Source organism: Hemiscyllium ocellatum, chromosome 9 (genome assembly GCF_020745735.1).
Source record: "Hemiscyllium ocellatum isolate sHemOce1 chromosome 9, sHemOce1.pat.X.cur, whole genome shotgun sequence".
Lineage (NCBI taxonomy): Eukaryota > Metazoa > Chordata > Chondrichthyes > Orectolobiformes > Hemiscylliidae > Hemiscyllium > Hemiscyllium ocellatum.
In genome coordinates, this window is record NC_083409.1 from 55,527,341 (window position 1) to 55,554,032 (window position 26,692).

A 26,692-nucleotide genomic window follows, 5' to 3' on the forward strand; every position below is an offset into this window, starting at 1 on the left:
CCTATTTGCTTACAGTATTAAGATCAAGATAGCCTTTAGGCCCCTTCAGCCTGTTCCACCAATCAACAGGACCATGGTTGGTCCGAAATTCCTCACATCCATTTTCCTGTCCTTTGCTCATAATCCTCGATTCCCCAACTGATAAAGAGTCTATCTCAGCCTTGAAAAAACACAGACTCTGCCCCCACAGCTCTTGTGGCAAGGGGATCCAAAGACTCAAATTCCTCTGAGAAAAGACATTCCTCCTCAACACAGTCTTAAATTTGAACCCATTTATTTTGAGACTGCCTTCTGGTCTTAGAACCTTCCATGAGAGGAAACATCCTCTCGTTTCCTTTCTGTACATTTCAACGAGATGACCACTTCTAAACTCCAGTCGAGTAAAGTCCCAGGCTGTTTAGCCTTTGCTCATAAGACAATACCTCTATACCAGGGATCATCCTAGTGAACCTTGTCTGAACTGCCTCCGATGAAATTATATCTTTCCTTAAATAAGGGGACCAAAACTGCTCACAATACTCCAGATGTGCTCTCATCAGCACCTCATACAATTGCAGTAAGACGTCCCTACTCATATACTCCAACATACTTGAAATAGAGTCCAATACTCCACTAGCCTTCCTGATTACCAGTTGCACATGTGTGTTGGCTTTGTGTTTCATGTACAAGTACCCACAAGTCCCCTTGTATCGCAACTTTCTAGCTTTTCTCAATTAAAATAGCATTCTATTCTTTTGTTATCCCTTACAAAATTAAATACATTTCATGTTTTTCCACATTATACTTCATTCGCCAAATTTTTGCCCCTGTATTTAACCTATTAATATCCCTATGTAAACTGTTTGCATTCCTCTCACAACTTGCAGTTGCACATGTTTTTCTGTCATCTGCAAGTACATTCACTTCCTTCCTGCAAGCCATTAATATATATGTGTATATAGTAAACAGCATGGAGAGTCAAGGCTTAAGGGAAAAGGGCAGAAAAGTGGACGTGAGGAATCAGCCATGACCCTACTGAATGATGCAACAGGTTCAAGGAGCTGAACAGCCTACTCCTGTTCCTATTTCTCATGATCTTGAACTTTTCTAAAAGGTAGGGAACTTTAGAAGGATACAACTAATTCACGCACTGTTTCTTCACCATTCATTTCAGACCTTCAGATGCAGAACATCAGTTCTGGGGACGTCGTCAGCATTTAGTCTCATTGATTTCCTAGCACAAATTCAATGTAAGGAGGACCTTTTTTCACTCGGGGGGTGAGTGTCTTTGAAATTCTCTACTTCGATGAAGACAGACGTATTAAATATCTTTAAGGCAGATGTATATAGATTCTTGATCAACAAAGAAATGAAATTGACAATATGCAGGAACGTAGAGTTGAGGTTAAGATCAGATCAACTGTGTGGAACACAGTTGAGGGCCAAGTAGCCGTCTCCAGATCTTAATTGAGATGGTTGTATTTTTCTTCTTGTGATCATAATTATTTCCTCTCTTTTGCATTTTTTTCACCTATTGTATTTTGTATACCGAACACAGATACAATCCAAATCTGCTATTTATTGTTTGCCATTATTGATTCCCCAGACTCATCCCAAAAGGGACGAATGCTTATTTTAGCTGGATCTTTTGCTTTTTATACATTTATGGAACTTTTTTACTGTCTATGTTTATATTAGTTGTTCGTTTATTCCAATTTCTCCTTTTTCTTAAGTTATCATTTACTGATTTTTAAAAAATTCCCAATTATCCGGACGACCATTAACTTTTGCAGTATCATACAACTTTTTATTTGATTTGATGCCAGACTCAAATTTCACAGATTAACCTTGGATCATGCAACTTTCCTGTACAATCTTCTATACAATCACAGAAAATGTGAAATATCTCCTTAAATTTTGTCAATGCTTCAGTACCATCTTTTAACATATCTCTCCATTCTAACTCTGTCTTTATAAGTTTGTAATTGCCTGTATTACAAGAGTTTGAGATCAAAATTTCCCATTATCAAACAATGTGAAATTCCAGCAGGTTATGATCACTTCTCAGAGGATCCTTTACTATCCTCCTTTCCTAACAGCATTGTGAATTTACCTGCGCCAGAATAACTGCAGTGGCTTGAAAACATGGCTCACCACCACATTTTGGATTAGAGCTGTGCTGAGAAAGCACAGTAGCTCAGGCAGCATCCGAGGAGCAGGAAAATCAACATTTCGGGCAAAAGCCCTTCATCAGGAATCAAACAATCAGTCCTTAGCAAAGAACTCACCTTCATCACCCTCCGCCCATGCATCAATGAATTTAATACACACCGTGAGGTCGAACACTTCTTCTGCCGCCTCCGAGCTTATGTTTACAATCAGGACTCCCGCCCACCTTCCAAGGACCCCTTCACCCGCCCTAACACACTCCATCCACCTGGACACCCCGCGTTGGCCTATTACCTGCCCTCGACCTCTTCATTTCCAACTGCGGCCGGGACATTAACCGCCTCAACCTGTCTACCCCCTCCCCCACTCCAATCTCTCATCCTCTCACCCTCACAACGCGCTGCCCTCCACTCCCTCTGCTCCAATCCCGACCTCACCAACAAGCCAGCAGATAAAGGGGGTGCAGTAGTACACTGGCACACTGACCTCTACACCGCTGAAGCCAGATGCCAACTCGAGGACACCTCCTCCTACTGCCCCCTCGACCACTCCCCCTATCACCAAACCATCATCTCCCAGACCATACAGAACCTCATCACCTCAGGAGATCTCCCACTCACAGCTTCCAAACTCATAGTGCCGTGTATGCTTTTAGTAAATCCTCCCTTGCTTTTATACTCCATTCCCTTTGAAATAAAGGCCAACATCCAAGTTGTCTTCCTGTTACCTGGTGAATTTGGATACTAACTTTTTGTGATTCATGGATCAAGTCTTCCAAAAGCCTCTGTTCCATAGCTTGCTGCAGTCTTTTTTCATTTAAATAACATTCTTACTGCCAAAAGGCATAAACTCACATTTTCCTAGATTATATTCTACCTGGCCATTTTATTTTTGTTTGTTTTCATTTCATCATTCTTTATTATTAATTCACATAGCATTTATAAGAAGAACCTTTCATTCTGTACCCTGAACTTATTTCCCTACGCCCTCTTATGTTTGCACATACTATCTCTTCCGGTCACTTTGATTTCCATTTCCACATTGCTAGCCTGAAAAATTGCCTTGATCTTTCACATTAATTTTCTAAATCCTCTCTCATATGGATCCTACCTCCAGTCCATTATTTAGTTTAAAGCCCTCTCTAACAGTTCAAGATATATTTGACAATATGCTGCAGTTCAGGTGCAGGCTGTCCTAATGGTACAGCTTTCTTTTTCCCCAGTCCTCATGCCGATGCCTCATGAATCAAAACACGTTCCTCCCACACCATCTTCAAGCTGTGTTCAACTCTAACCTTTGTTTGTGACTCAAATAATAATTCCGAGATTATTACCTTTGTTGTTCTGCTTTTTAACTTATCTGTTATCTATTCATACCCCTTCTGTAGAACCATTTTCTTAGTCCTACCTATGTTAATTGCATCCACGTGGAGTACATGGATAACTGGATATTTCCACACTCAATCAAAATTCCTTTCCAGCTTGGAAGTTTTCAAGATTTGCCACCTTGGCCATACAGAATAGTAATTTCCCCCAAAGATATTCTCCCCTGTGACAACTTCATCAGTTTTTAACTGCACCGACTTGAGTAGCTCCATGCAGCATGGTGCTACGGTCAATTTGTATATCCTCCCTGCAGTTCATATTCTCAACTATAAACCTCAAATCTGTTCGGAGTATTGCCAGGACTAAGATTCCTCCATTGCTCCCTTCTGAATCCCCAGAAATGTCTTGCTGTAGTCGCAATGTTCTGTCCCTGATCACAAACCTAAACAAACAGCTAGCTGAAGTAGAAATGATTACCTTCTGTAATAAACTGCTCAGTTAACCTTCCCCACTTCATCATAGAACATAACAGCGCAGTACAGGTCCTTCAGCCATTGATGTGCTGACCGATGCAACCAGTCTGAAGACCATCTATCCTACGCTACAGTATTCCATTTTCATCCATATGTTTAACCAATGACTATTTAAATGCCCTCGTGGCTCTGAAACTCAATCCCTCTGCCAATAAAAGCTAATACACTGTATGCCTTTTTAACAACCCTATCAGCCTGGGTGGCAACTTTCAGGGATCTATGTACACGGACACTGAGAAATCTCTGCTCATCTACACTACCAGGAATCTTGCCATTAGCCCAGTACTCCTTATTTCTGTCACTCCTTCCAAAGGGAATCAACTCTTATTTTTCCGCATTAAACTCCACTAGCCACATCTCAGCGCAGCTCTGCAGCTTATCTATGTCCCTCTATAAACTGCAACATCCTTCAGCACTATCCACAACTCCATCGACCTTAGTTTCATCCACAAATTTAATAACCCTTCCTTCTACGCCCTCATCCACATTATATATAAAAATGACAAACAGCAGTGGCCCCAAAACAGATGCTTGCGATACACCACTAGTAACTGAACTCCAGGATGAACATTTCCCATCAACCACTACCCTCGGTCTTCTTTCAGCTAGCCAACTTCTGATCCAAATTGCTAAATCACCCTCAATCCCATGCCTCCGTATTTTGTGTAATAGCCTACTGTGGGGAACCTGATTAAAGGCCTTACTGATATAGTACTTGCATTTCAGAATCTAGATAATAAACTTGAAGCTGCAGTTCCCCAAGTTACAGGCACTCACTGCAGATATAGTTACTATGGATCACATAAGTGTTCACCTGTTCCGACATGCTACATCCACAAGTCATCTGCCCTGCCAAATTTAATTAAGCCTTCAAGTTGAGAAATATATTTTCTGCTTGTCTGAAGTTATAAAAGTGATTTAACTATTAAACTATAAAGTTAATGTAATACTTACAGCTCCCCATTACTGGTTTGAATCCTGGTTTTAAAACTACAAGCCATAAGCTGAATGCAGTCACTGAATCTCTTCTCAGCTGCTCCTCTTCCACACATTTAAATGGAATTACAGAACATTTCTAATTCAATGCTTGGAAATTACACAAAAAATATTACTTTATGTTACTTAAGTATAAGCTGTCTTGCTGAGTGCAGTAATTCTGGTGAATAACAGCTTCACAATTGTTGGGTGTTCTCTAGATGTTTACCCAAACGTCAAAAAAGACACCACCATCCAAACTCATGACCACTTTCATCGAGAAAGACAAGGCCAGCAGATACATGGGAACACAATCACCTGCAATTCCTTCGACAAGCCACTCACCATTCTGAGTTGGAAATATATTGCCATTCCTTCACAGTAACTGGGTCAAAATCCTGGAATTGCTTCCCTTACAAAGTCGTGGGTCAGCCTACAGAATATGGTAGTTCAAGAAGGCAGGTCATCGCCACCTTCCCAAGAGCAACTATGGAAAAGGTAATAAATGCGAGTCCAACCAGTGATGCCGACATTTCACAACTGAATTTTTAAAAATGTTCACTTACGAATCAAAACAAGATGCATTCGTTGAGTATTTAACAATGGGTTGCATTAGAGGCAAGCCCAGTGTAACTTTAAACCAATATCCACTTGAAGAGACACTACAAAGGATCCCTGCTTTTCTTTCCCCCTACCCTAGTCCACATGTGAAAAGGTCAATTCCAACAGTCTAGTTTCTGTCTGAGCTGAACTCAGCACAGACCAGAAATCAAACCTGGGGCGTTCTTCACTGTTAGGGTTAGAATTACATCAAATTGTAGGTTGACCATGTGCAAGAACTCAAAATAATCATTCCACTGAAGTCACTGAAAGGAAGGTCAGTATTCTAAACTACGTTATATGGTGTTTTTCTTTAGTATTATTCTCAACTATTTCAGACCCAAAGTTTACATTGGTAATACATGTGACCAGTCTCCAAATGTCATGACCATTTTCCAGATTTCACACGGACATTTAAACATGGATGTTGCCTGGACATTCCCTGTATATATTACTTCTCCCTTGGCACAGAGTGCCTCAGTACCACATTAGATAACTTTCACTACACTGTTTAACAAGTCAAATCATCAAAATTACAGTCTTTCATACACATGAAGAGTCTTCAATTTTAACGTTCCTTCCAAATATTCTAACAGAAATGCAAAAATCATAAATTACCTAAAATTTCACACCTATCACTACACAAATAAAATGTTTAGTTGGTGTGTCTTACAAAAATAACTAATTTTCTTTGCAAAATAAGCACATAAATTGGGAAAAAAATGTAGTACTACCTTAATCAATTTAAAGCATATCAGAGGAATTTACTCCAATATTTTACCAACACTTACCTCTCAGTCAATACCCAAAGTAGATCATCTAGGCATTGACTGCTATGCTTCCAATATTACAATAAGCATTACACTTCAAAAATATCTCAATGGATCACAGGCATTTGGGACAATCCCAGGTTATAAAAGAGATTATATAAATTCAAGTATTTTCCTTTACTAGAAGCAAATGAATATTAATTTGTGAAATACATTGTCAATTTCATCCTGCCATCCAGACGTACATGTTTTTCCCAATGGATTATCTTTTTTAAAAAAAACCTTTAATCAAGTACTAACTTTATTCTGACTGACTGTGCCCCCTACGGCTATACATTCCTCACCTGAAGTATCTGAACACTCTAGCGAGTCCAGCTTAAGAGCATCAAATACTTCAAAATCAGATTTCTTCACTTGAATGACATTATTGATCGTCCCGAGCTGACTAGTTATTACTGGCTGAAAAGAAAGAGAAAGACAAAGAAAATTCAGGATTCTTTTATAGTTGATTTTAGTGTGCTCTGGTCAGACAATACCCTACGTTCCCTTATTAGTGATTTTGTGGAAAATTATTTTATGCCAAATGTAAATTCCATTTCTCGCCAAAAAAAATTAGTCCTTAAAAAAAAGTCATAAAATTTCCAAAACAGGTTGAAACAATTGGCCTTTCACGTCAGTAGTAGCATTCCCCATATGCTTTCACATTTTCTATTTTGAAGCATTCAGCAAATTTTTTTAGAACGATATGATCTCTATCTCAACTGTTACCAGAAATTAAAATAGTTATTAGAATATGGAATATTTTAAATATTTCTTCTTGTATTAAATCAAACACACCCCTTTTGCATATTCAATAAATACAAACAATATTTCATTGTTTACCATCTCAAAATATTTATTAGAGTTGCCAATCTTTGTTTTTTTCAAAAACCCATTAATAAAACACTTCTGCCCAGTTCTAACTTCTCATTCCTGATAATTTTATAAAATTAATGAATCGTTACTGCTTTTGCCACTGGTGCAATATCTCTTATAACAGACTGTCCAAAACAGCATGCAATACTTCCATTGTGACCTATTCATCGTCATTATATCCAATGTCCTTACAGCCAAAAAACAAAATGCCTATGCTCTTACCTTTAAAGGTGTACATACCCCCAAGCCTTAGAACATGCCATGAGAAGTTTTATTATTTGGTCCACACTTAATGGAAAGGATATCACATTTCTCTGCACTGAACTAAAGGGTATATCTACCAGTTTGCTGCCCTGTCTATGTTCTGTTATAATATCCTGCATTGTTTCTCACAATTGCTATGTTCCCTAGTTTGGTATCATCAGCAAACGTTGAGACAATTCCTCGATGCGACTTCCAAATTACAAATACATGTCTTCCTTTTTAAATGTTTATTTTATTATCACTGGAAATCTCAGATTGATTTAAAGCCAATAAAGTACTTTGAAACAGTCACTATGCTTCAAAGGTAGGAAATATGGTGGCCAAAAAGCACTCCACAAACTCCGACAGCAAAAAGATAGAACACAGAGAATCTGTTGTTGTTTTAGGTCAAGATTCAAAACAGGGAGATGGGATCTTTTACATCCACCCAAGTAAGCAAATGAGGTGCCAGTTTAGTGTCACAATTGAAATCACAATGACTGTGATACTGGCCGTAGTCCTGAAGTGGGAGTTAATCCCAAAACCTTATCACTCAGGAGGACAGAATGCTACCAAATCACGCCTGATGTTTACACAAATGAAAATCCACCTCAAGATAAGTAGTCAGAAGCATGAAGGGAAAAGCTTATTCAGGTCCCAGGTGATCAGCATGTGAGACAAGTTGAAATGGACAGAAAATTTTGGATAGCATTAGTAAAATAAATTCTATAGTAAGGTGTGAATGAGTATTTCTTGGACCTCAATTCATCTGAAGTTAGGTATCCGTTTTGAAGCAATTCACCACACCACTTTCAGAGCTTCAATGTCTTTATTATGCCTTAGAAATGACAGTATTTATGCACAGCTAATTTACGGGAATGATGGTAGAAGGTGAGATGGTTCAAGCAAGAACAAAATTAAGGGTCCCAGATTCTGGGTAATCCAAGATGGAGGACGGGAAAAATTTCTGGTCATAACAGGCTGCTCCTCTTTTGAGGTATTTTAGGTGTTGGAGGCGACTTCCTCGAATTCCAGGAGCAGCAATTAGTGTTTTATGCTGTTGCTTTGTTTTGGAACTTGGGAGAGAAAAAAAGTCAAACAACAACACATTTAAAAGGAAAAAGGAGAACAAAGACAACAGTGCAGAGTGGAGGGCGAGAGGGGGGAGGCGGGGAAGGGCGAGAGGGGGGAGGCGGGGGAGGGCGAGAGAGACGGAGAGAGGGGGAGCAAGTCTGCAGTAGTGAGTAAAGTGGGTTCTTTCTTGATTATGTGATAAGAGATATGTCTCTTGCTTAAACTTAAAAATATAAGCCATAAGTATTAAGTTAACCTGGAGTGTGTTTTGTAGAGGAATAAGAGAGCACTATTTTCTAGGTCTGTACATTGAAAGAAGCAAAAATGGCCTTCAGTAGAGTGATATACTCTTCTTGTTGACGTGGAATTTTGGGGAGAGTTTACATGTTATTGAGGATTATATCTGTAATAAATGCCACTGGTTGCAAATCCTATCCGATTGAATGGATTGGTTAGAGAGACAGAGGCATTGAAGAATTTACAGGAGCAAGGGGATGTGACGGATAGCAGTTATAGGAAGGGAGAAAAGTTGCAGATACAGTCACATAGATGGGTTAACTCCAGGAAAGGTAAGAGAGGTAGGCAGGTATTGTAGGAGTCTTCTGTGGCTATCTCTATTTCAAACAAGTACGCAGTTTTAGAAAATGTAGGGGGTGGTGGATTCCCAGGGGAACGTAGCACGAACAGCCAAGTTTCTGGCTCTAATGCAACGAGGGGTATGTCGGATTCCAAGAGATTAATTGTGTCAGGGGACTCTCTAGCCTAAGGCACAGACGGAGGTTTCTGTGGCCAGCAGCAAAAAATCAGAATGGTATGTTGCCTCTCTGGTGCCAGGATCAAGGATGTCTCAGAGAGGGTGCAGAATGTTCTCAAGGGGGAAGAGGGTCCAGCAGGAAGTCATTGTAGACATTGGTTCCAATCACATGGGAAGGGAAAAGGATGAGATTCTGAAAGGGGAATAGAGAGAGTTAGGCAGGAATTTAAAAAGGAGATCCCGACTCAGGCGACTGACTCTGTGGAGTTTGCACGTTTCCTCCGGGTGCTCCGGTTTCCTCCCACAGTCCAAAGATGTGCGGGTCAGGCCAATTGGCCATGCTAAATTTCCCGTAGTGTTAGGTAAGGGGTAAATGTGGGGTATGGGTGGGTTGTGCTTTGGCGGGTTGGTGTGGACTTGTTGGGCCAAAGGGCCTGTTTCCACACTGTAAGTAATCTAATCTAATCTAGTAATATCTGGATTACTCCCGTGCTGTGAGCTAGTGAGGGTAGAAATAGGAGGATAGAGCAGATGAATGCATGGCAAAGGAGCTGGTATATGGGAGGAGGATTCACATTTTTGGCTCATTGGAATCTCTTCTGAGGTAAAAGTAACCCGTACAAGGAGGACAGATTGTACCTGAATTGGGTGGGAACTAATATACTGGCAGGGAGATTTGCTAGAGCTACTCAGGAGGATTTAAACTTTTAAGGTGGGGGTGAGGGTGGGGATCCAGGGAGATATTGAGGAAAGAGATCAATCTGAGACTGGTACAGTTGAGAACCATGAGGGCATAGCGGTGGACGTGATCAATATGGACTTCAATAAGGCGTTTGACAAGGTTCCCCATTGGAGACTGGTTAGCAAGGTAAGATCTCATGGAATACAGGGAGAACTAGCCATTTGGATACAGAACTGGCTCAAAGGTAGAAGACAGAGGGTGGTGGTGGAGGGTTGGTCAGTGACTGGAGGCCTATGACCAGTGGAGTGCCACAAGGATTGGTGCTGGGTCCACTATCTTGTGTCACTTATATAAATGACTTGGATGTGAACATAGGAGGTATAGTTAGTAAGTTTGCAGATGACACCAAAATTTGAGGTGTCGTGGACAGTGAAGATTACCTCAGATTACAAGGGGATCTTGATCAGATGGGCCAATGGGCTGAGAAGTGCCAGATGGAGTTTAATTTAGATAAATGCGAGGTGCTGCATTTTGGGAAAGCAAATCTTAGCAGGACTTATACACTTACTGGTAAGGTCCTAGGGAATGTTGTTGAACAAAGAGATCTTGGAGTGCAGGTTCATAGCTCCTTGAAAGTAGAGTCGCAGGTAGACAGGATAGTGAAAGCGGCATTTGGTATGGTTTCCTTTATTGGTCAGAGTACTGAGAACAGGAGTTGGAGGGCATGTTGCAGCTGTACAGGACATTGGTTCAGCCATTTTTGGAATACTGCGTGCAATTCCAGTCTCCTTCCTTTTGGTTGGAGGGCTGAAGTTTAGAGTGAGAGAGGAAAGATATAAAAGAGACCTAAGGGGCAACTTTTTCATGCAGAGGGTGGTACGTATATGGATTGAACTGCCAGAGGAAGTGTGGAAGCTGGTGCAATTGCAACATTTAAAAGGCATCTGGATGGGTATATGAATAGGAAGAGCTTGGAGGGATATGGGCCACGTGCTGGCAGGTGGGACTACAATGGTTTGGGATATTTGATTGGCATGGACGAGTTGGACCGAAGGGTCTGTTTCCATGCTGTACATCTCTATGACTCTATGAATACAGGGCTGGATTAAGATGAAATTTGGAAATAGGTTTCAAGAATGTATAATTGCTCTAATTAAGCAAATTAGCTCTGGCAAAGTCAACTGAAAACTTAACTGAAATCTCTCAACTCAGACTGTGAAACAGAAAACGTTCAGCTTCCCCCTAATGTTTGGACTGTGGCATAAAAAGGTTAAGAGAATGCAGAGGAGATTTTCCAGATGGTTGCAAGATTGAGGGATTTTAGCTTCAAGGTTAGGTGGAAGAAGCTGGCATTCCTCTCCTTGTAGCAAAGGAGGTTGAGGGAATATTTGATAGAGGTATACATGAGTTAAACAGGCACAGGTATTAAAAGCCGTCTCTATTAGCTGACTACACAGACTAGGGTATACAGGTTTATGGTTTTGGGCAGAAGATGCAGGGATATTGTTACAAAGAACATTTTTTACACATTGATGGTAATATCCTGGAACATGAAGATAGTGGAAAAAAGAGATGATAAATTATTTCAAAAGAAAGTTGGATAGATACTTGTGGGAAATGAATTTGCAGGGCTATAGAAGTATAGTAGTAAAATGGGACTGATGAAAATGCTAAACAGTGTTCCAGCACGGATATACAGGCCAATTTGTTCCCACAGTGCCATTATGACTCTATTGTCTGTCAAAGATTTATACTCAATGATCGATGGCTTTGATAAACAATCATTTTCCTTTAAGACAAAGACATTAGCAGTGGTATCACTAGGATCATCAAGAAGTGCAATTGTAAAAATATTAATTATGGTGCCTCTTCAAATTAAAACGCCCTTATCTTAGATATCTGCTCAGGGATGTTTACATCTGAGAGTTGGAGGACTTCAAGGTATTTCCATCCCTAAAAGAATATATTTACCTTGAAGGCTAGCACATAATTGATTGCTTGGATTAATATGTTGGTCAGTAATGATAGGTTAAGTAAATTGGGCTTTTACTCTCCAGAGTTTATAAGATTGAGAGGTGAACCTGTTGAAACAATCAAATATTCTGGAGAGGTATGACACAGGTAGTTTCCCCTGACAGGGAACTTAAAAATGGGAGCACAGTCTTAGGATAAGGGGTTAATCAAATAGGCTTGAGATCAGGATAAGTTTGCTCACTAAGAGAATAGCAAATCTTTAACATTTTCTATTTCAGGGGATTGTAGATTTTTCATTGTAAGCATATTAAAGGCTGAGACAAACAGAATTTTGGTCTCAGAGAAACCTGAGGAACAGGCTGGAAAGTAGAATTGAGACAAACACCAGTCATGGCCATCTTGAATAGCGGAGTAGGATTAAAGTGTCCCATGGTAACTCCTGTTCCTAGTTCATACATTTTTAGGATGAATGCAGTCTCATTGAAGCAAAGTATGTCAAAATTTATCTAACTTTAAAACATTAATGAAAATTCTTTACTGACCTGATACTTTTCTCAACTTCGAGAGATTTAACTGTAAATATTTTGGAACTTTTCCTGATGATTTTATATGTTTTTAATGAATTTAAACAGTAAGGTATCAGGTCCATTCTGGATCAAAACTGAGTATGCTTGGTTGTATCCAGCAGTAGCAGGATTATTATTTATGGCCTAAATGACCCAGTAAAGCAGGGGAAAATCCATTTGAGTCCCTGCTTTGATGCAATACAGCGACCTCATTGAAAGTGTGTGAATATGAATGGCATGATTCAGTTGTCGACTTTCCTCAAAACTTAGAGAAGTGGCATAAGAAAAACAGCTTAATTTATGTAACATGAATGTTTATCCAATTTGTTTTTTCTCCCCTTATTTATTACATTGAAGCTTACAAATACAAGCTCTCAAGTTCCATGCTTAAGTTCATGTTAAATTAATGGCATACTTACCTCTGCAGGATCATGAGCCCACTGCCCATCTACAAAAAATTTGTATTGGTGTTCCCCTTCTGGTAGATCAAGAATAGCAATAAAGTCATTATGGCTGTGAAAAAAAAAACAAATATTAAATTTACTATCCACCAGTTCATTATGAAACTTTTTTTTTGGTTTTCTCAATTTCCTTCAGTTTATTATAGCATCAACATAGAAATTCAGTTCTAAGTACAGATGACACCATTCAGTTTCTTACCATTAACATTTGTGGGCATGTTTCATCACGGTTTACTTCTGGACTGCACTTTAAAGAGCAAGACAGAGCCAAAACCCTTTAATATGATGTTATGGATTAAACAGCTATTAATAAGAAATCCAATATTATTACAATTTGTTTCTTGCAAACACATTTGATCATGCTTGATGGAAAATGTGAAGTTTCATACAGAAATTAATATTTTTAAGATTAAAATTTGATCTTGATCTTCTGAGCCTGAGCCATAGAGAGAATCTAGTGCTTCTGAAACAGCATGAGAAAGGGAGGGGATGGCAGATTCATGAAGAGTGAGCAAAAGCAGGGATACTGGCTTCATGAGGAGTAGGAGAGACAGTGGAATCAATAGCCTCTCAAACAATGTGACAGAACTGGTCAGCTACTCCATAAAGAGAAGAGAGGCCCTGTATGAGGAGGACAGTGATACTTTGAAGTGAAAACTAGGGGCACAAAAACTCGTCAACATGTTTCTTCCTGTAAGAGTTGAATTGAAACACCACAGAAAAGTAGTAGGTGGGTGGGTAATGGTGGGCATTCCTTCCGTGTATTTTGTATGACAACTGATTTAAAACAGGAGACTATTATAGCTGAAGCGTTCTGTTAAGAAATATATCTTTAAAATATTATCCATCAAAATTAATTAAAGAAAATAGAAATGTAGTATGTGAGAGGTAGTTAACACCAGAGTGAAATACAGTTAATTATACGTGCATCAAATGTTGACTGCTCAAAGAACCGTGGCATAGAGTTGATGAACTGCAGACACTACCACACTTCAGAGAGAGGGACAGAGACATGGATAATGTGTTTCAGGATGCAGTCACACCCCTTGGATTAATTACATCAATTTATCCCATGCTTAGAGACATGACGGTATGGCTGTGTAGAACACAGGTTATGGAGATCCAGAATTTAACATTGGAGGAATCTCAGCCAGTTGAGGAGGATTTACTGTGTGGTCACATTTTATCAGAGGTAGATCACTGTACTCATTCTACCATTGTGGAAGATACATTGGCACTTACTGTTATCCAATCATTGATTCAAACCTATGCACTTCAATTCTCTACAGGCATCAAATGATCCACATTCATTCTACATATTAGGAATAATGCACTTTAAATAAGTGGAAAGCTTATGAACATTCATTAAGCTGTGAAGTTTCATGATCTATTTTATCATGATCTTCCAAACAGACTTGTAGCTCTTTTGCATTTTGCTGGTCACAACCTTCATCCAGTTTTCTAGACTTAGACAACTGCAATATATTGTAACAGGGTGAGAAACATAATGTGTGAATGGAAATCCAATTTCTCAATACTTTTGCTTCAAACTTCAAATCATATTGATGGATTAAATTAAATTGAAAAATTTACCAAAATTAAAATGAAACTCAATACAGCTTTGAAATAGGAACCTTCACTGAGGCTCAAGAACCATGAAGTTTGTTTCTTCTACCAAGAGATAGATTCTCGGCGAGTTGTAAACTGCACGTATTTACCTTTTAATAAGTGGAATCTTGGTATGCCAGTTGTTGAAGGATCCAGATATGAACACTTCTTTCCCGCCACCCACCCAGCGAATAACAGTGGGGCGAGCTTGCTTAGGAAATTTTACAGATTCGTCTACATCAGGTTGCCAGGATACAAATTCCTTATCAGTGAGAGGCTACAATATCAAAATAAACATTGAGAAGGGGAAATTTGAAGAAAGTTACACACACAAGTAAACAGCATTAAAACTACAATTTCTATAGAATCATATGGTAGCAGTAAAACAGTAGTTTCTCGGTAACTAGATAGTTAAATTAAACGGTTAGCGAAGAGGGTGAACTTAGTTAGCACACAAAGGAAAAGAAAGTTTTTGTTTTAAACACAGAATAGTTACAGCCAAGGAGGTGGCAGTTTTGCCTGCCTATGCCAGTACACTACAAGAGCAACTTTGACTAGTTCTAATTCAAGATGACGGCAGAATAGAGCTTTTGAGCTCAGGGTTTGCCCGTTTTTCTTTTCTTCCCTCTTTTCTCATGGTTCTTCTTTTTCTTTACCTCATGAAGAGCTCCGACGCGGCAATGGTATCAGTGGCGAGTATGGGTTTCCAGCAGCTTCTGCACTAACAAGGTGAGCCCAGCACTGACTCATGGCTGCTGCAGCGAAGGTGAGTTTGGTGGCCGCTGCAACTGCATCCAGCACCGATTCATGCATTGGTAGTGAAGGGGAGTTTGGGCCCAATATGAGACCCGGTGGCATCAGCAGTGGCTGCATAGGTGAGGTGGACTCTGAGCAGACTCTTGACAGGTTGAGTTTGGGCCTATGTGGGACCTGGCAGCATCAGTTGTGGTTGCTTTGGCAAGGTCCAGCAAGGACTCAAGTGGCAGCAATATCAGCGGAGGTGAGATGGCACTGAAGAGTGACAACACTTGTTCTGGCAGCATGGCAAGGGGAGTCATGGCTGGCCAATCCAGGCCCATGACTGTGCACTTAACAAAAGGGGTTGAAAACTTGAACTTTATTTCTTTATTTTTCTAGTTGATATGCTAAGTTTCGGTCTCCTTTTCTGTGTTTAAAGGTAGCAACAAACACTGTCTTTTGTAACATAATACATGTGACAATAAATTAATTCATCCACTTTGTCAACATAATACTGCAAATCTTCTCTGCAGATAATTCTCGAACTCTTTTGAAAGACATACCTTAAAAACATTCTAAGGCAGAGTCTTCCAGCTCCCAACCACTCACTGTGTAAAAATAGATTTCGCCTCATACTGGCTTCAGCTATAATGTCAATTACTTATATTCATAATCTTTGATTCTCAACCTATCTGCCAACAGGGCCATTTCTCTGTGCAGATCTCATCTCAAACTTTTCCTCCAAGGAGGACAGTCCTAACTTCACCAGTATATCCACGGTCATATTGGATAAGGGAAATACAACACACTGCTTCAGCAACCAGAGAATACTTTGTTTAAGATGTTCCATCTCATTCCCTACAGCACATTAGCAAAGTTCTTTTTTAAAAGTTAGCACTTAGTATCAGGCGGTTCACTGCTAGTTAACAGACTGGATTTCCTAATTAGCGACTTGGAGATAGTGAGAAATGCAGATGCTAGAGAGTTTAATCGGATAAAGGGTGGAGTTTCCACTTCACCCTTCCCACTGACCAATCACAACTACCTCCTTCCTGTATCTACCTATCATTCCACACACCTTTCCCCAACCCCACCCCCCTTATTTATTTCTCAGCCCCTTTCCCCTCCCGCAAGCCTGATAAAAGGTTCCAATTTGAAACATTGACTTCCCTTCTCCTCTGATGCTGCCTGACCTGCTGTGCTTTTTCCAGCTCCACTCTTTATCCCATTTCATAATCAGTGTACTGATTATATCCCCTCCTCGTCACTCACAGAACTCCACCAGAAGCTCATGGAATTCTGAAGTGCCTCCTTGAAACTGTCTTTTCTCAATTTCAACACTTCATCCTTCTCTGGAATATTGTTGCCCAAGATTACCATAGGCAGTAGGCAACAGGCCACATCCTGGGCTTTGATCACAGTGGCAAGTGATGTCACAGGCCAGCAGCCCACTGAAGACACTGATCATGTAACCTCCCAGAATCCAGCAAATTGTTTGGCCTCAAAGGCCAAGTCCTGTTGATACTAGTTTATAGAGGTACAACCTGAATTAAAGACTCTGATCCCTATCTTTTATGTATCCTTTACAATGCTTTCAAAGTTTTACTAAGGAGTAGTGATGAGAAATGAGGATGTTTTTGTACACCAACCCTCTATTTATCTAGACCCCTATCCAGTATTCTTACTAACAGCTTTCTCAACCTTCCTTGTCACTTTAAAAGATACCTGCACGTAAAACTCAAGTTCCCTCAGTTTCTGCAAATCCTTTAGAATTGTATATTTTATGCTGCATTGGTAGGAAGAATGAAAATGAGCAAAGTGTACCAGTTGATATTTCTCAGTCTTAAATTTAATCTGCCATGTCTCCTCATTCTAGCAATCTGTGGTTAAGCAATAGCCATTACAGTTACAATTTTATTTTATAAACTTTGAAATTTGTCCAGAACTTTGAAGTCTACATCTTTAACACAGAAAAAATAACGATTCTAATACTGATCTTTGTGGAACCATAAATGTAATTTTTTATATTCCTCCAGCTCAAAAGACAAGCATTGACTGTTTCTTTCTGCAGAAAACTTCGCAGAAATGCTACCATTATCACCTTATATTACACAAGCTCTAAATTTGCTGTCAAGCTTCTAATCTGGCACTTTAAAATATATCCTTAGAAGTATATTCAAAGCTGAATTAGACAAATGTTTAATCAATAAGGGAATCAGTAAGGGTTATGGGTTATAAGCTTCATCAAGTCTTGTTATTACTTCATCAAAAACTCAGTTTAGCTAAACAACATCTATCCCTCATAAATGTACGCTGGCTTTTTGAATTAATCCATGTTGTCCAAGGGACTATTACTTTTATCTTGGTCCGGTCTTTATTAGCTTTCCAGCTGAAAGATCAAACAGTTAAACTGACCTTCTTATGGTGTACGTATTTTTACATTCACTCTTTAAAAAGTGCAACATCTGTAATTCTCCATTGTGTGCATATTAGATACATAAAGTTATACAATCCAACAATATGACAAAACAGACATCCTACAAATGTTGACTTAATCAATTAAATGGTTTAACAAATACCTTTATCAAATCTGAATTCCACCCCCCCACCCCACACCCAAGTAATAAAGCAAAAGAAAAAAATACACTTTTTAAAAAGAGGCATTTCTCGATCATCATTAGAAAAGCATGTAACAAAAAAACTTCCCTTTACGATGAACATATGTTATTTTCATCTCCCATCAAATCTGGGAGTTGCTTAATGCTAGAGACAGAACACATCATAGCGCCAATTGCTGATTCTCTTTTAGCACAAAAACAAATCTACAAATGCATTAGATTAAAATGAAAAAAAAACATTCACATCTCTTCTCTCCAAGATATACTACTGTCTGTTCGATATTATAGCTAATACTGTTAAGTGTTTTTAACTTAGAAATCCAAAAAATGGACAACACAAAGTAAAAGAACAGACACATCTATTCCTCTATAAATGAGAAGGACAGCTGGATTCTGATCAGACATTTCAGCATCGAAAGTTGTGTATTTTGTCAACTGTCTGAAAAAAATTGAATTATCTGCAGTTTTGCACTTCATGATTCTTGTACTATATCTCTCAATATTTTGATTTTTCACATGTTTAACTAATTTCTAATAAGTGTTTCCTGTATTTAAATGGCAGAATGTAGCTTACTTTGCTTCATTCTTCAATTTCTCTTTTTGATAAATAAATTGGACCCTGTCTAGATGCATCACACATAATTCATGATAATTATAAATTTATATAGTTGAATGGAATGGGTGAACGATTCCACCAATTAATTATAATTTTGACATAGAAAGTGCAACACAGAAACTGACCATTTAACACAAACAATCCAGGTGGTACTTATGTTCCACACAAGCCTCTTACTATCATTAATTAATCTTTTTTTAAAAATGTCATTAAATCATAGAGTTATAGAGATGTACAGCATGGAAACAGACTCTTCGGTCCAACCCATCCATGCAGACCAGATATCCCAACCCAATCTAGTCCCACCTGCCATCACCTGGCCCATATCCCTCCAAACCCTTCCTATTCATACATCCATCCAAATGCCTTCTAAATGTTGCAATTGTACCAGCCTCCACCACATCCTCTGGCAGCTCATTCCATACACGTACCGCCCTCTCCGTGAAAAAGTTGTCCCTTAGGTCTCTTTTATATCTTACCCCTTTCACCCTAAACCTATGCCCTCTAGTTCTGGACTCCCCGACCCCAGGGAAAAGACTTTGTCTATTTATTCTATCCCTGCCCCTCACAATTATGTAAACCTCTATAAGGTCACCCTCAACCTCCGACGCTCCAGGGAAAACAGCCCCAGCCTGCTTAGCCTCTGCCTATAGCTCAAATCCTCCAACCCTGGCAACATCCTTGTAAATCTTTTCTGAACCCTTTCAAGTTTCACAACATCAAGGTAGTGTATCGCCCAACATGGGGCTTGAACCCACGACCCTGAGATTAAGAGTGTCATGCTCTACTGACTACATCTGAACTGTTTTAACGTTATTCATTTCAACTACAATTCCTCATAAATTCTAACCACACTCTCAATAAATACTTTGGAATTCCATTAGAATATTTGTGCCATTTTACACTCCGCAGTGGAAATATCTTCCCTAATGTCTACCTAGCTGAACCCTTCCATAATCATCAAGCTCTTTATTAGGTCACCCCTCATCTATTTCCTGGAGAAAAAGGTCCCATTGTGTTCAATCTTTATTTTTGCTAGTTACAATTTTCAGTTTTGTTACTAAATTAATGTTAGACTTGCAAAATGCTAAAAGGAGTCAACTGGACTGCCTGATAAATAATAGAATCATACAGTACAGAAGAGGGCCTTAGGCCCATCAAGTCTGCATTGACAAAATCTACACTAATCGCATTATCAGTCATTTGGCCCACAACCCTTGAATGTTATGACATCAAGTATTCATCCAAGTTTTTTTTATATAGCTATGAGATTTCTTGCTCAACTGGTCTTGCAGGCAGTGCATTCCAGATTCTCACTCCCTCTCAGTGAGAAAAAAAGTCCTTTATTTCCCCTCTAAACTGCCTGCATTTCACCTTAAGGTCCATAAGAAATCAGAAAAAACACAGGCAGTTTGGCCCCACAAGATTGTTTCACCATTCAATATGTTCCTGGCCAAATTAATATTCTTCATGTTCACTTTCCTGCCCTTTCCTCATAAACTTTGATTCTCCTATTGATCAAGAACTTATGTCAGCCTTAAACGTACATAAAGTTTTGCCTCCAAAGCACTGTGACAAGGAGTTCCAAAGACACACAACCCTCAGAAGAAATTCCTCCTCATCTCAGTCTTAAACTGGTTCCCCTTTATCCTGAGACTATGCCCTCTGGTCCTAGATTGTCCCATGAGTGGAAACAACCTCTCAGCATCTATCCTGTTGAAACATTTAGTATTCTTAAGGGGTTCAAATGAGATCACCTCGTCTAAACTCCAGTTAGTAGAGTCCCAAAATGTTTAGCCTTTGTTCATAAGTCAATCCCTCCATAGTAGGAATCATCCTAATGAACCTTCCCTGAACTGTCTCCAATGAAATAAAATATTTCCCTAAATAAGGAGGCCAAAACGGCTTACAGTACTTCGGATGTGGTCTCACCAGCACCTTATTTTTTTGCAGTACAACTTCGACTCATACTCCAAACCCCTTGAAATAAAAGCCAATATCTCATTAGCCTTACTGATTAACTGCTGCAGCTGTGTGCTAGCTTTCTCTGTTTCACGTACAAGTACTCCAAGTCCGTTTGAGTTGCAGCTTTCTACAGTGTTTTTCTCCATTTAATTAATAATCTGCTCTTTTCTTCTCGCTTTCAAAACAAACACCTTCACATTTTCCTGTGACCCCTCATTTTGGAACTTTCTACTGAGGTGAACAGATAGTTTCCATTCACACTGTCCATGCACTTCATAATCTTATACACATCAATCAGGTCCCCTCAGCGTTCTCTGCTCTAAAGAAAACAATACTCGCTTATGCAGCCTCTCTTCATAGCTAAACTACTCCATTCCAGGTAACATCTTGGTACAGTCCCCACCACAACATTCCCCATCCCATCCCATTCCTGCCCATCCCCACTAAGCGCAAGGGTAAACACCACCATCTGAGGTCCACTCAGTTATTGGACTCTTGTAGTGCCTCAAACGCCTGTATGAAATATCTTCAGTCTGCTTGGATACAGTCAAACTCCAATGCTCGTTTGTTTCCTTAATATGCTACTGGACAGAACACACACACACAGATTTTTTTTATGAATAAAGTATTTTTTTTAATTAAAAAAAAAATGCATGACTGATAAAGGCAAGTGTCCCGCATGCCTTCTTAACTATCTTATAATCCTGTTCTGCCACTTTCAGAAATCTGTGGACAAGCACTCCAAGATCCCTCTGAGCTTCCTAGTGTCCCACAGTTCATAGAGTACTCCCTTGTTTCCTTATTTTGTCTAAAGTGCATCATCTCACATTTACCAGAGTTAAATTTCATCTGCCATTGATGTTTCCAATCCTTCTGTACCCTCCTGTAATCTAAGACCATCTTCCTTACTGTTAACCACCTGACCAATCTTCGTGTCATCACAGGTAAACTTACTTATCATCTCCCATATTTTCTGTTATATAATTTACATAATATAATAATTCAGTTTTACGAAAATATAATTTTGTAATATAATTTTATTTTTCTCAAGACAAATTAACTGTGAGTAATTTATACCACTTTACAATTCCATGAGCATTTATAGCACGTTATTCAGGTAGCCACTCCTTATATCTGGTGAATTGTTTGAACATGGGCACCGCTCAGCCAAACTGATTTCATTCTTATTCGGTGTCAAGTACTATTCAGCAAGATCCATGGGTTACAAATTAGTATAAAAACCAGAGTTTTGTTTTTAAACTCACTCGAAGAGCAACACAAATGTCAATTGTGGCCAATCAAACAGCGCCATGAGGAATTTAGTACATGCCATGGATTCAACTGGGCAGCTTCTTGGTCTACAAGTCTCAGTGTAAAACCACAAGTACATTGTGTCAAAATAATACTTAACTACTTTGCTACAAACATTGACTAAAAATCCTTACTCAGCATAAAAAGAAATAGATGAATTTCCATCGTAGTATGTATGAGCTTAACTAGACATCACAAGATCCTTGGAACTTCTCAAAAAGCAGGAGGAAAGAGGTGCATTTTTGAATTATAGTCACTATTGTTGCAAACTCACAACAAGCTTGTAAACAGAAAGAATCCATAAAAAGTAATAATGATCTCTATTGGAATGAAGGACACTAGGTGTCCAGAGAACTCCTTGCCCTTACAAAAGATTAGATCAATTGGACCCATTATGCCCACCTAAAAGGGGCAATCATGACCTCAGTTTAACATCTTCCCCAAAAGATGACACCTCCTATAGTAATGCATTGAAATGTCAGGTTAGATTATGTGCTCAAATCTCTGAAATGGCACATGAACCAATAATCTTTATAAATAGGGTAGACCATTACTGAGGCAAGGCTTTCAACTTGGTGTCTCTAAGGATAATTTTGCTATGTCTTTGTACAAATATATATTTTTGTACTATAAAGGATTTTTTTAATAATATGTATAAGTCAATACTTTCAACAAATCAGTTTACAAATTTTTTCTTACATGAAGGAGACTGTATACTTATTAGGCTAGAAACAATTAGTATTGTTTCATACTGTACCTTTGAGTCGTGTGTATGAAAAATATTGGGGTCATCTGTGCTGTCCACCATGATTTTAGGACGTTCATTCTCTTTTGATGATGGTGAAGATCCCATGCTATCACTTCGGTGGGACTTGGATCCTCCATGGCGATCTGTTCCCATACGGTCACTGCTGGTGTTCCCCATTGTTCTGACAGTATTGGTACTATTATTATGGTCAAAATTTCAAAAACAATATAGCTCCACACACACTGTCTGGGTATCTGAAATAAATAAGTGATTTTGGTTTATGGAACTAAAGAAATACTTCTACCATACAAGAGAGGAAAAGCACTCAAGACTGGATAACATTTAGAATGGAATTGATGAGTGGTAAATAACATTCGCATCACACAGTGGCAGGCAACAACCAGAGGTAAGCAAAATATCTTTCCTTGACGTAACCACAGCTGCATCCCCAATTATTAACTTTCTGGGGTTATCAGTGACCAGAGACTTAAGTGGACCAGCATATAATTACCATGGCTACAAAAGTAGGTCATAAGCAGGGGATTCTGAAGGTAGTAACACACCTCCCGACTTCCAAAGCCTACCCATTATTCACACTACGAGTTAAGAGTGGAATGAAATATTTTCCACTTGCAAGACACTTAACATCATTCAAGCCAAAGTATCCCGCTTGACCAGCATCCTAGACACTAGCTTAAACATTCACTCGCTCCACAACCAATGCACAATGGTCACAGTGTGCACCAATTACAAGATGCATTGCAGCAAGATAGCCAGATTCCTTCCCCATAACAAACGTCAAGCCTGTGTCCTCTACATCCGGGTTTCCCAGGCTTCAGCCTGTTTAGCGGGTGAGACTCAGCTAATGTTGGAAATTTCCCACCGGCCAACCAAACCCCTTTCCAGGTCCAGTCCGCAACCTCAGGTATGGCACCTTACTCAGCTCCCAGTATACCGAAATCTTTGAAGTGATCAAGGGATAGGCGTATGAAGGTGCATCAACTTTTAGAGGAGACTAGAACTCAGGGCCATTGGTATGAAACCTGTCCCATTAGAAATTCGGAGAATGGGGGAATTTGGAACTTGCTGTCACAGGGAGTAGTTGAGGGGAATAGTATTGATAACACAGAATGTGGAAAAACACAAGGGAGAAAGGAATGGAAATAGTTCCTGAAACAAATATAAGAGAGACCTAGGGGGCAACTTTCTCACACAGAGGGTGGTACGTGCATGGAATGAGCTGCCAGAGGAAGTGGTGGAGGCTTGTACAATTTGCAACATTTAAAAGGCATCTGGATGGGTATATGAATAGTAAAGATTTAGAGGGATATGGGCTGGGTGCTGGCAGGTGGGACTAGATTGGGTTGGGATATCTGGTCGACATAGACGAGTTGGACCGAAGGGTCGCTTTCCATGCTGTACATCTGATCAGACTAGATTCCCTACAGTGCGGAAACAGGCCCTTCGGTCCAACAAGTCCACACCGACCCTCCAAAGAGTAACCCACCCAGACCCATTTCCCTCTGACTGATGCAACTAACACTATGGTCAATTTAGCATGGCCAATTCACCTGACTGCACATCTTTGGACTGTGGGAGGAAACCAGATCACGTGGAGGGAACCCACACAGACACGGGAACACACAGTCACCCAAGGCTGGAATTGAACCTGGGACCCTGGTGCTGTGAGGCAGCAGTGCTAACCACTGAACCACCATGCTACCCATGACTCTATCCCTTAGAAGAACCAGGAATAACACAGACTACAATATCCTGACAGGCATAAAATTCACACTGGAGGAGAACAACAGACTTCCATTCCTAGATATGACAGTTGAACATACAGTTAACAGAGAACTTCAAACCAGAGTCTACAGAAAAACAGACCAAATATTTAACTTCAGAAGCAATCATCCCAACATCCACAAACAGAGCTGCATCAAGACATTAATTCAATGAGCCACATCATACTGCAGCTCCCAAGAATTACAAAAAGAAAAATATCTACACAATGTTTTCAAGAAAACAGATACCCAATAAACACAATCTGCTGATTTTTCAAAAACAAACCCAAACAAGCACACACAATGCAACCAAAAACTATAGCCACATTACCTTACATCAAAGACATACCAGAAATGACTCTGATCCCTTGGCATCATGGTAGCCCACAAACCTACCAACACACTTAAAACAGTGATTAATGAAACTAAAGGATCCATTAGATACTAACAGCAAAACTAATGTCACTTACAAGATACCATACAAAAAATGTAAAAAGCACATCGGACAAACAAGCAGGAAACTTGCCACCAGGATACACCATCACAAACTAGCCACCAAAACACATGGCCCACTTTCACTAGTTTCCATACATACAGACAAAGAAGGACACCACTTTGACTAGGTCAACACACACATCCGAGGACAGGCGAAACAATGACATGCATGAGAATTCTTACAGGCATGGCATTCTAACCAGAACTCCATCAATAAACACATCGATTTAGATCCTATCTACCTTCATCATCCACCTTAAGAAACCTATAAAAAGAGAGGTGGGACATACCACCAGCGCTTCACTAGTGACTCTCACTGATGTTACCTAGTATGGTGACAAAATATCTGAAAAGAAATCTTCCAGCTCAGTGAGCTAACTTACATACTTATCATCAATCTGAGCTACAAATCTTCCCAAAAACTGCTAACACAGGAATACTATCACCTGCGAGTTCCCCTCAAAGCCACACATCATTTTGGTCTTTCTCTGTTCATAGTTTCTGCTTGGTAACATCTATAGGGCCATATTTTGCAAGTACAGTTTAAAATAGTCTTTGCAAATGACGCTGGTATTAGCAAATCAGACCAAACTGATCATGGAGGTTTAAAATAGTTGCAACAGAAAAACAATGGAATGCAAACGTCTGTATAGCTCAATACCATCACAATACATTTACACAAAAAATAATGGTCAAAGAAGCCTCACGGCTCCTGCACATTATACAATAAAAACAAAGGAGGAATAATGTAAATCAAATTCAATACTGCACAAAATAGATCCTTTATTCATTTAATTCTTATTTTAATACATCAGCTGGAAGATGAATCGGGGTAGAACTGCCTTGACACCCTAATGTTTGTCTAGCAAGAGGTAAATCAGATTTTCTCACTGATGCAATTGGCCCAGTGGATCTTAATAACACCCCCTAGCAAGATGGTAAAGCTTATTTTCTTTAAAAATGCGAGCAGCAGGAGGCTATAATGCATCTCAAGCCTACTCCATGATTCAGTAAGTTCACGATCAATTTGTTACCTCAATAACATCTTCCTGCCCTACAGTCCAAAATGTACTGATCTCAAAGTTTTAACTATATTTATCAACTGAACATCAATGAGGTAAAAACAATGACTGCAGATGCTGGAAACCAGATTCTGGATTAGTGGCGCTGCACCTTGGATGCTGCCTGAACTGCTGTGCTCTTCCAGCACCACTAATCCAGAAACTGAACATCTATGACTTCCTAATACATGGATTTTAAAAAAAAGGTAGTGAAGAAAGTATTCATGACAGATCAGCCCTCATAAATAAATGGAGAGAGAAGGATGAGAAAGAGGACCCCATGAGGGACATGACAAGACTCTGGGTGTGCCTACAATGATAGGACTCCAGCTGTTCAAAAAGATAGCTCACCACCACTTCTACAGGGCAATTAGGGATGGGCAACAAATGCTAGCCTGGTCAGTGATACCCATATCCCATGAACAGATTTTTAGAAAACAGAAGAAAAGGGATTGGCAGATTATAGTAAATCATCTGTGCAGATCCTGACTATGGGGAACTTGGCCAGAGAAGCAAAACTGGGATCTCAGCCACCCTTCCCAGATGGATATCCACACTGCAAGACAGACAAAGGGAAAAGTCAGTGGCCAAACTCAAGATGCTCACACCAGACACTGATCAATGGTCTCCAGCTGCCTGTATTAAGTGGCCAACTCCAAAGTCAACCATATGTTAGGCCTGGTAGTCCCAGACACACATTGGTATTGAGCAACCCAACCCAACCTGTT

At 39.6% G+C, this 26,692-nt stretch overlaps 1 protein-coding gene across 2 annotated transcripts in view; it reads right to left on the bottom strand.

Moving 5' to 3' along the window:
* The window catches only part of LOC132818719 (5'-AMP-activated protein kinase subunit beta-2-like), a 42,334-nt gene that overhangs the window by 14,084 nt on the left and 1,558 nt on the right, over positions 1 to 26,692 (bottom strand). For both annotated transcript variants that reach the window (XM_060829759.1, XM_060829760.1), the window contains exons 2-5: positions 22,634 to 22,878; positions 14,739 to 14,905; positions 12,979 to 13,072; positions 6,696 to 6,810 (exon numbers count right to left, since the gene is read on the bottom strand). In XM_060829759.1, coding sequence (XP_060685742.1) covers positions 6,696 to 6,810; positions 12,979 to 13,072; positions 14,739 to 14,905; positions 22,634 to 22,801 — 544 coding nt within the window. In that variant the 5' untranslated portion in view covers positions 22,802 to 22,878. The remainder of the gene's footprint in view (positions 1 to 6,695; positions 6,811 to 12,978; positions 13,073 to 14,738; positions 14,906 to 22,633; positions 22,879 to 26,692) is intronic.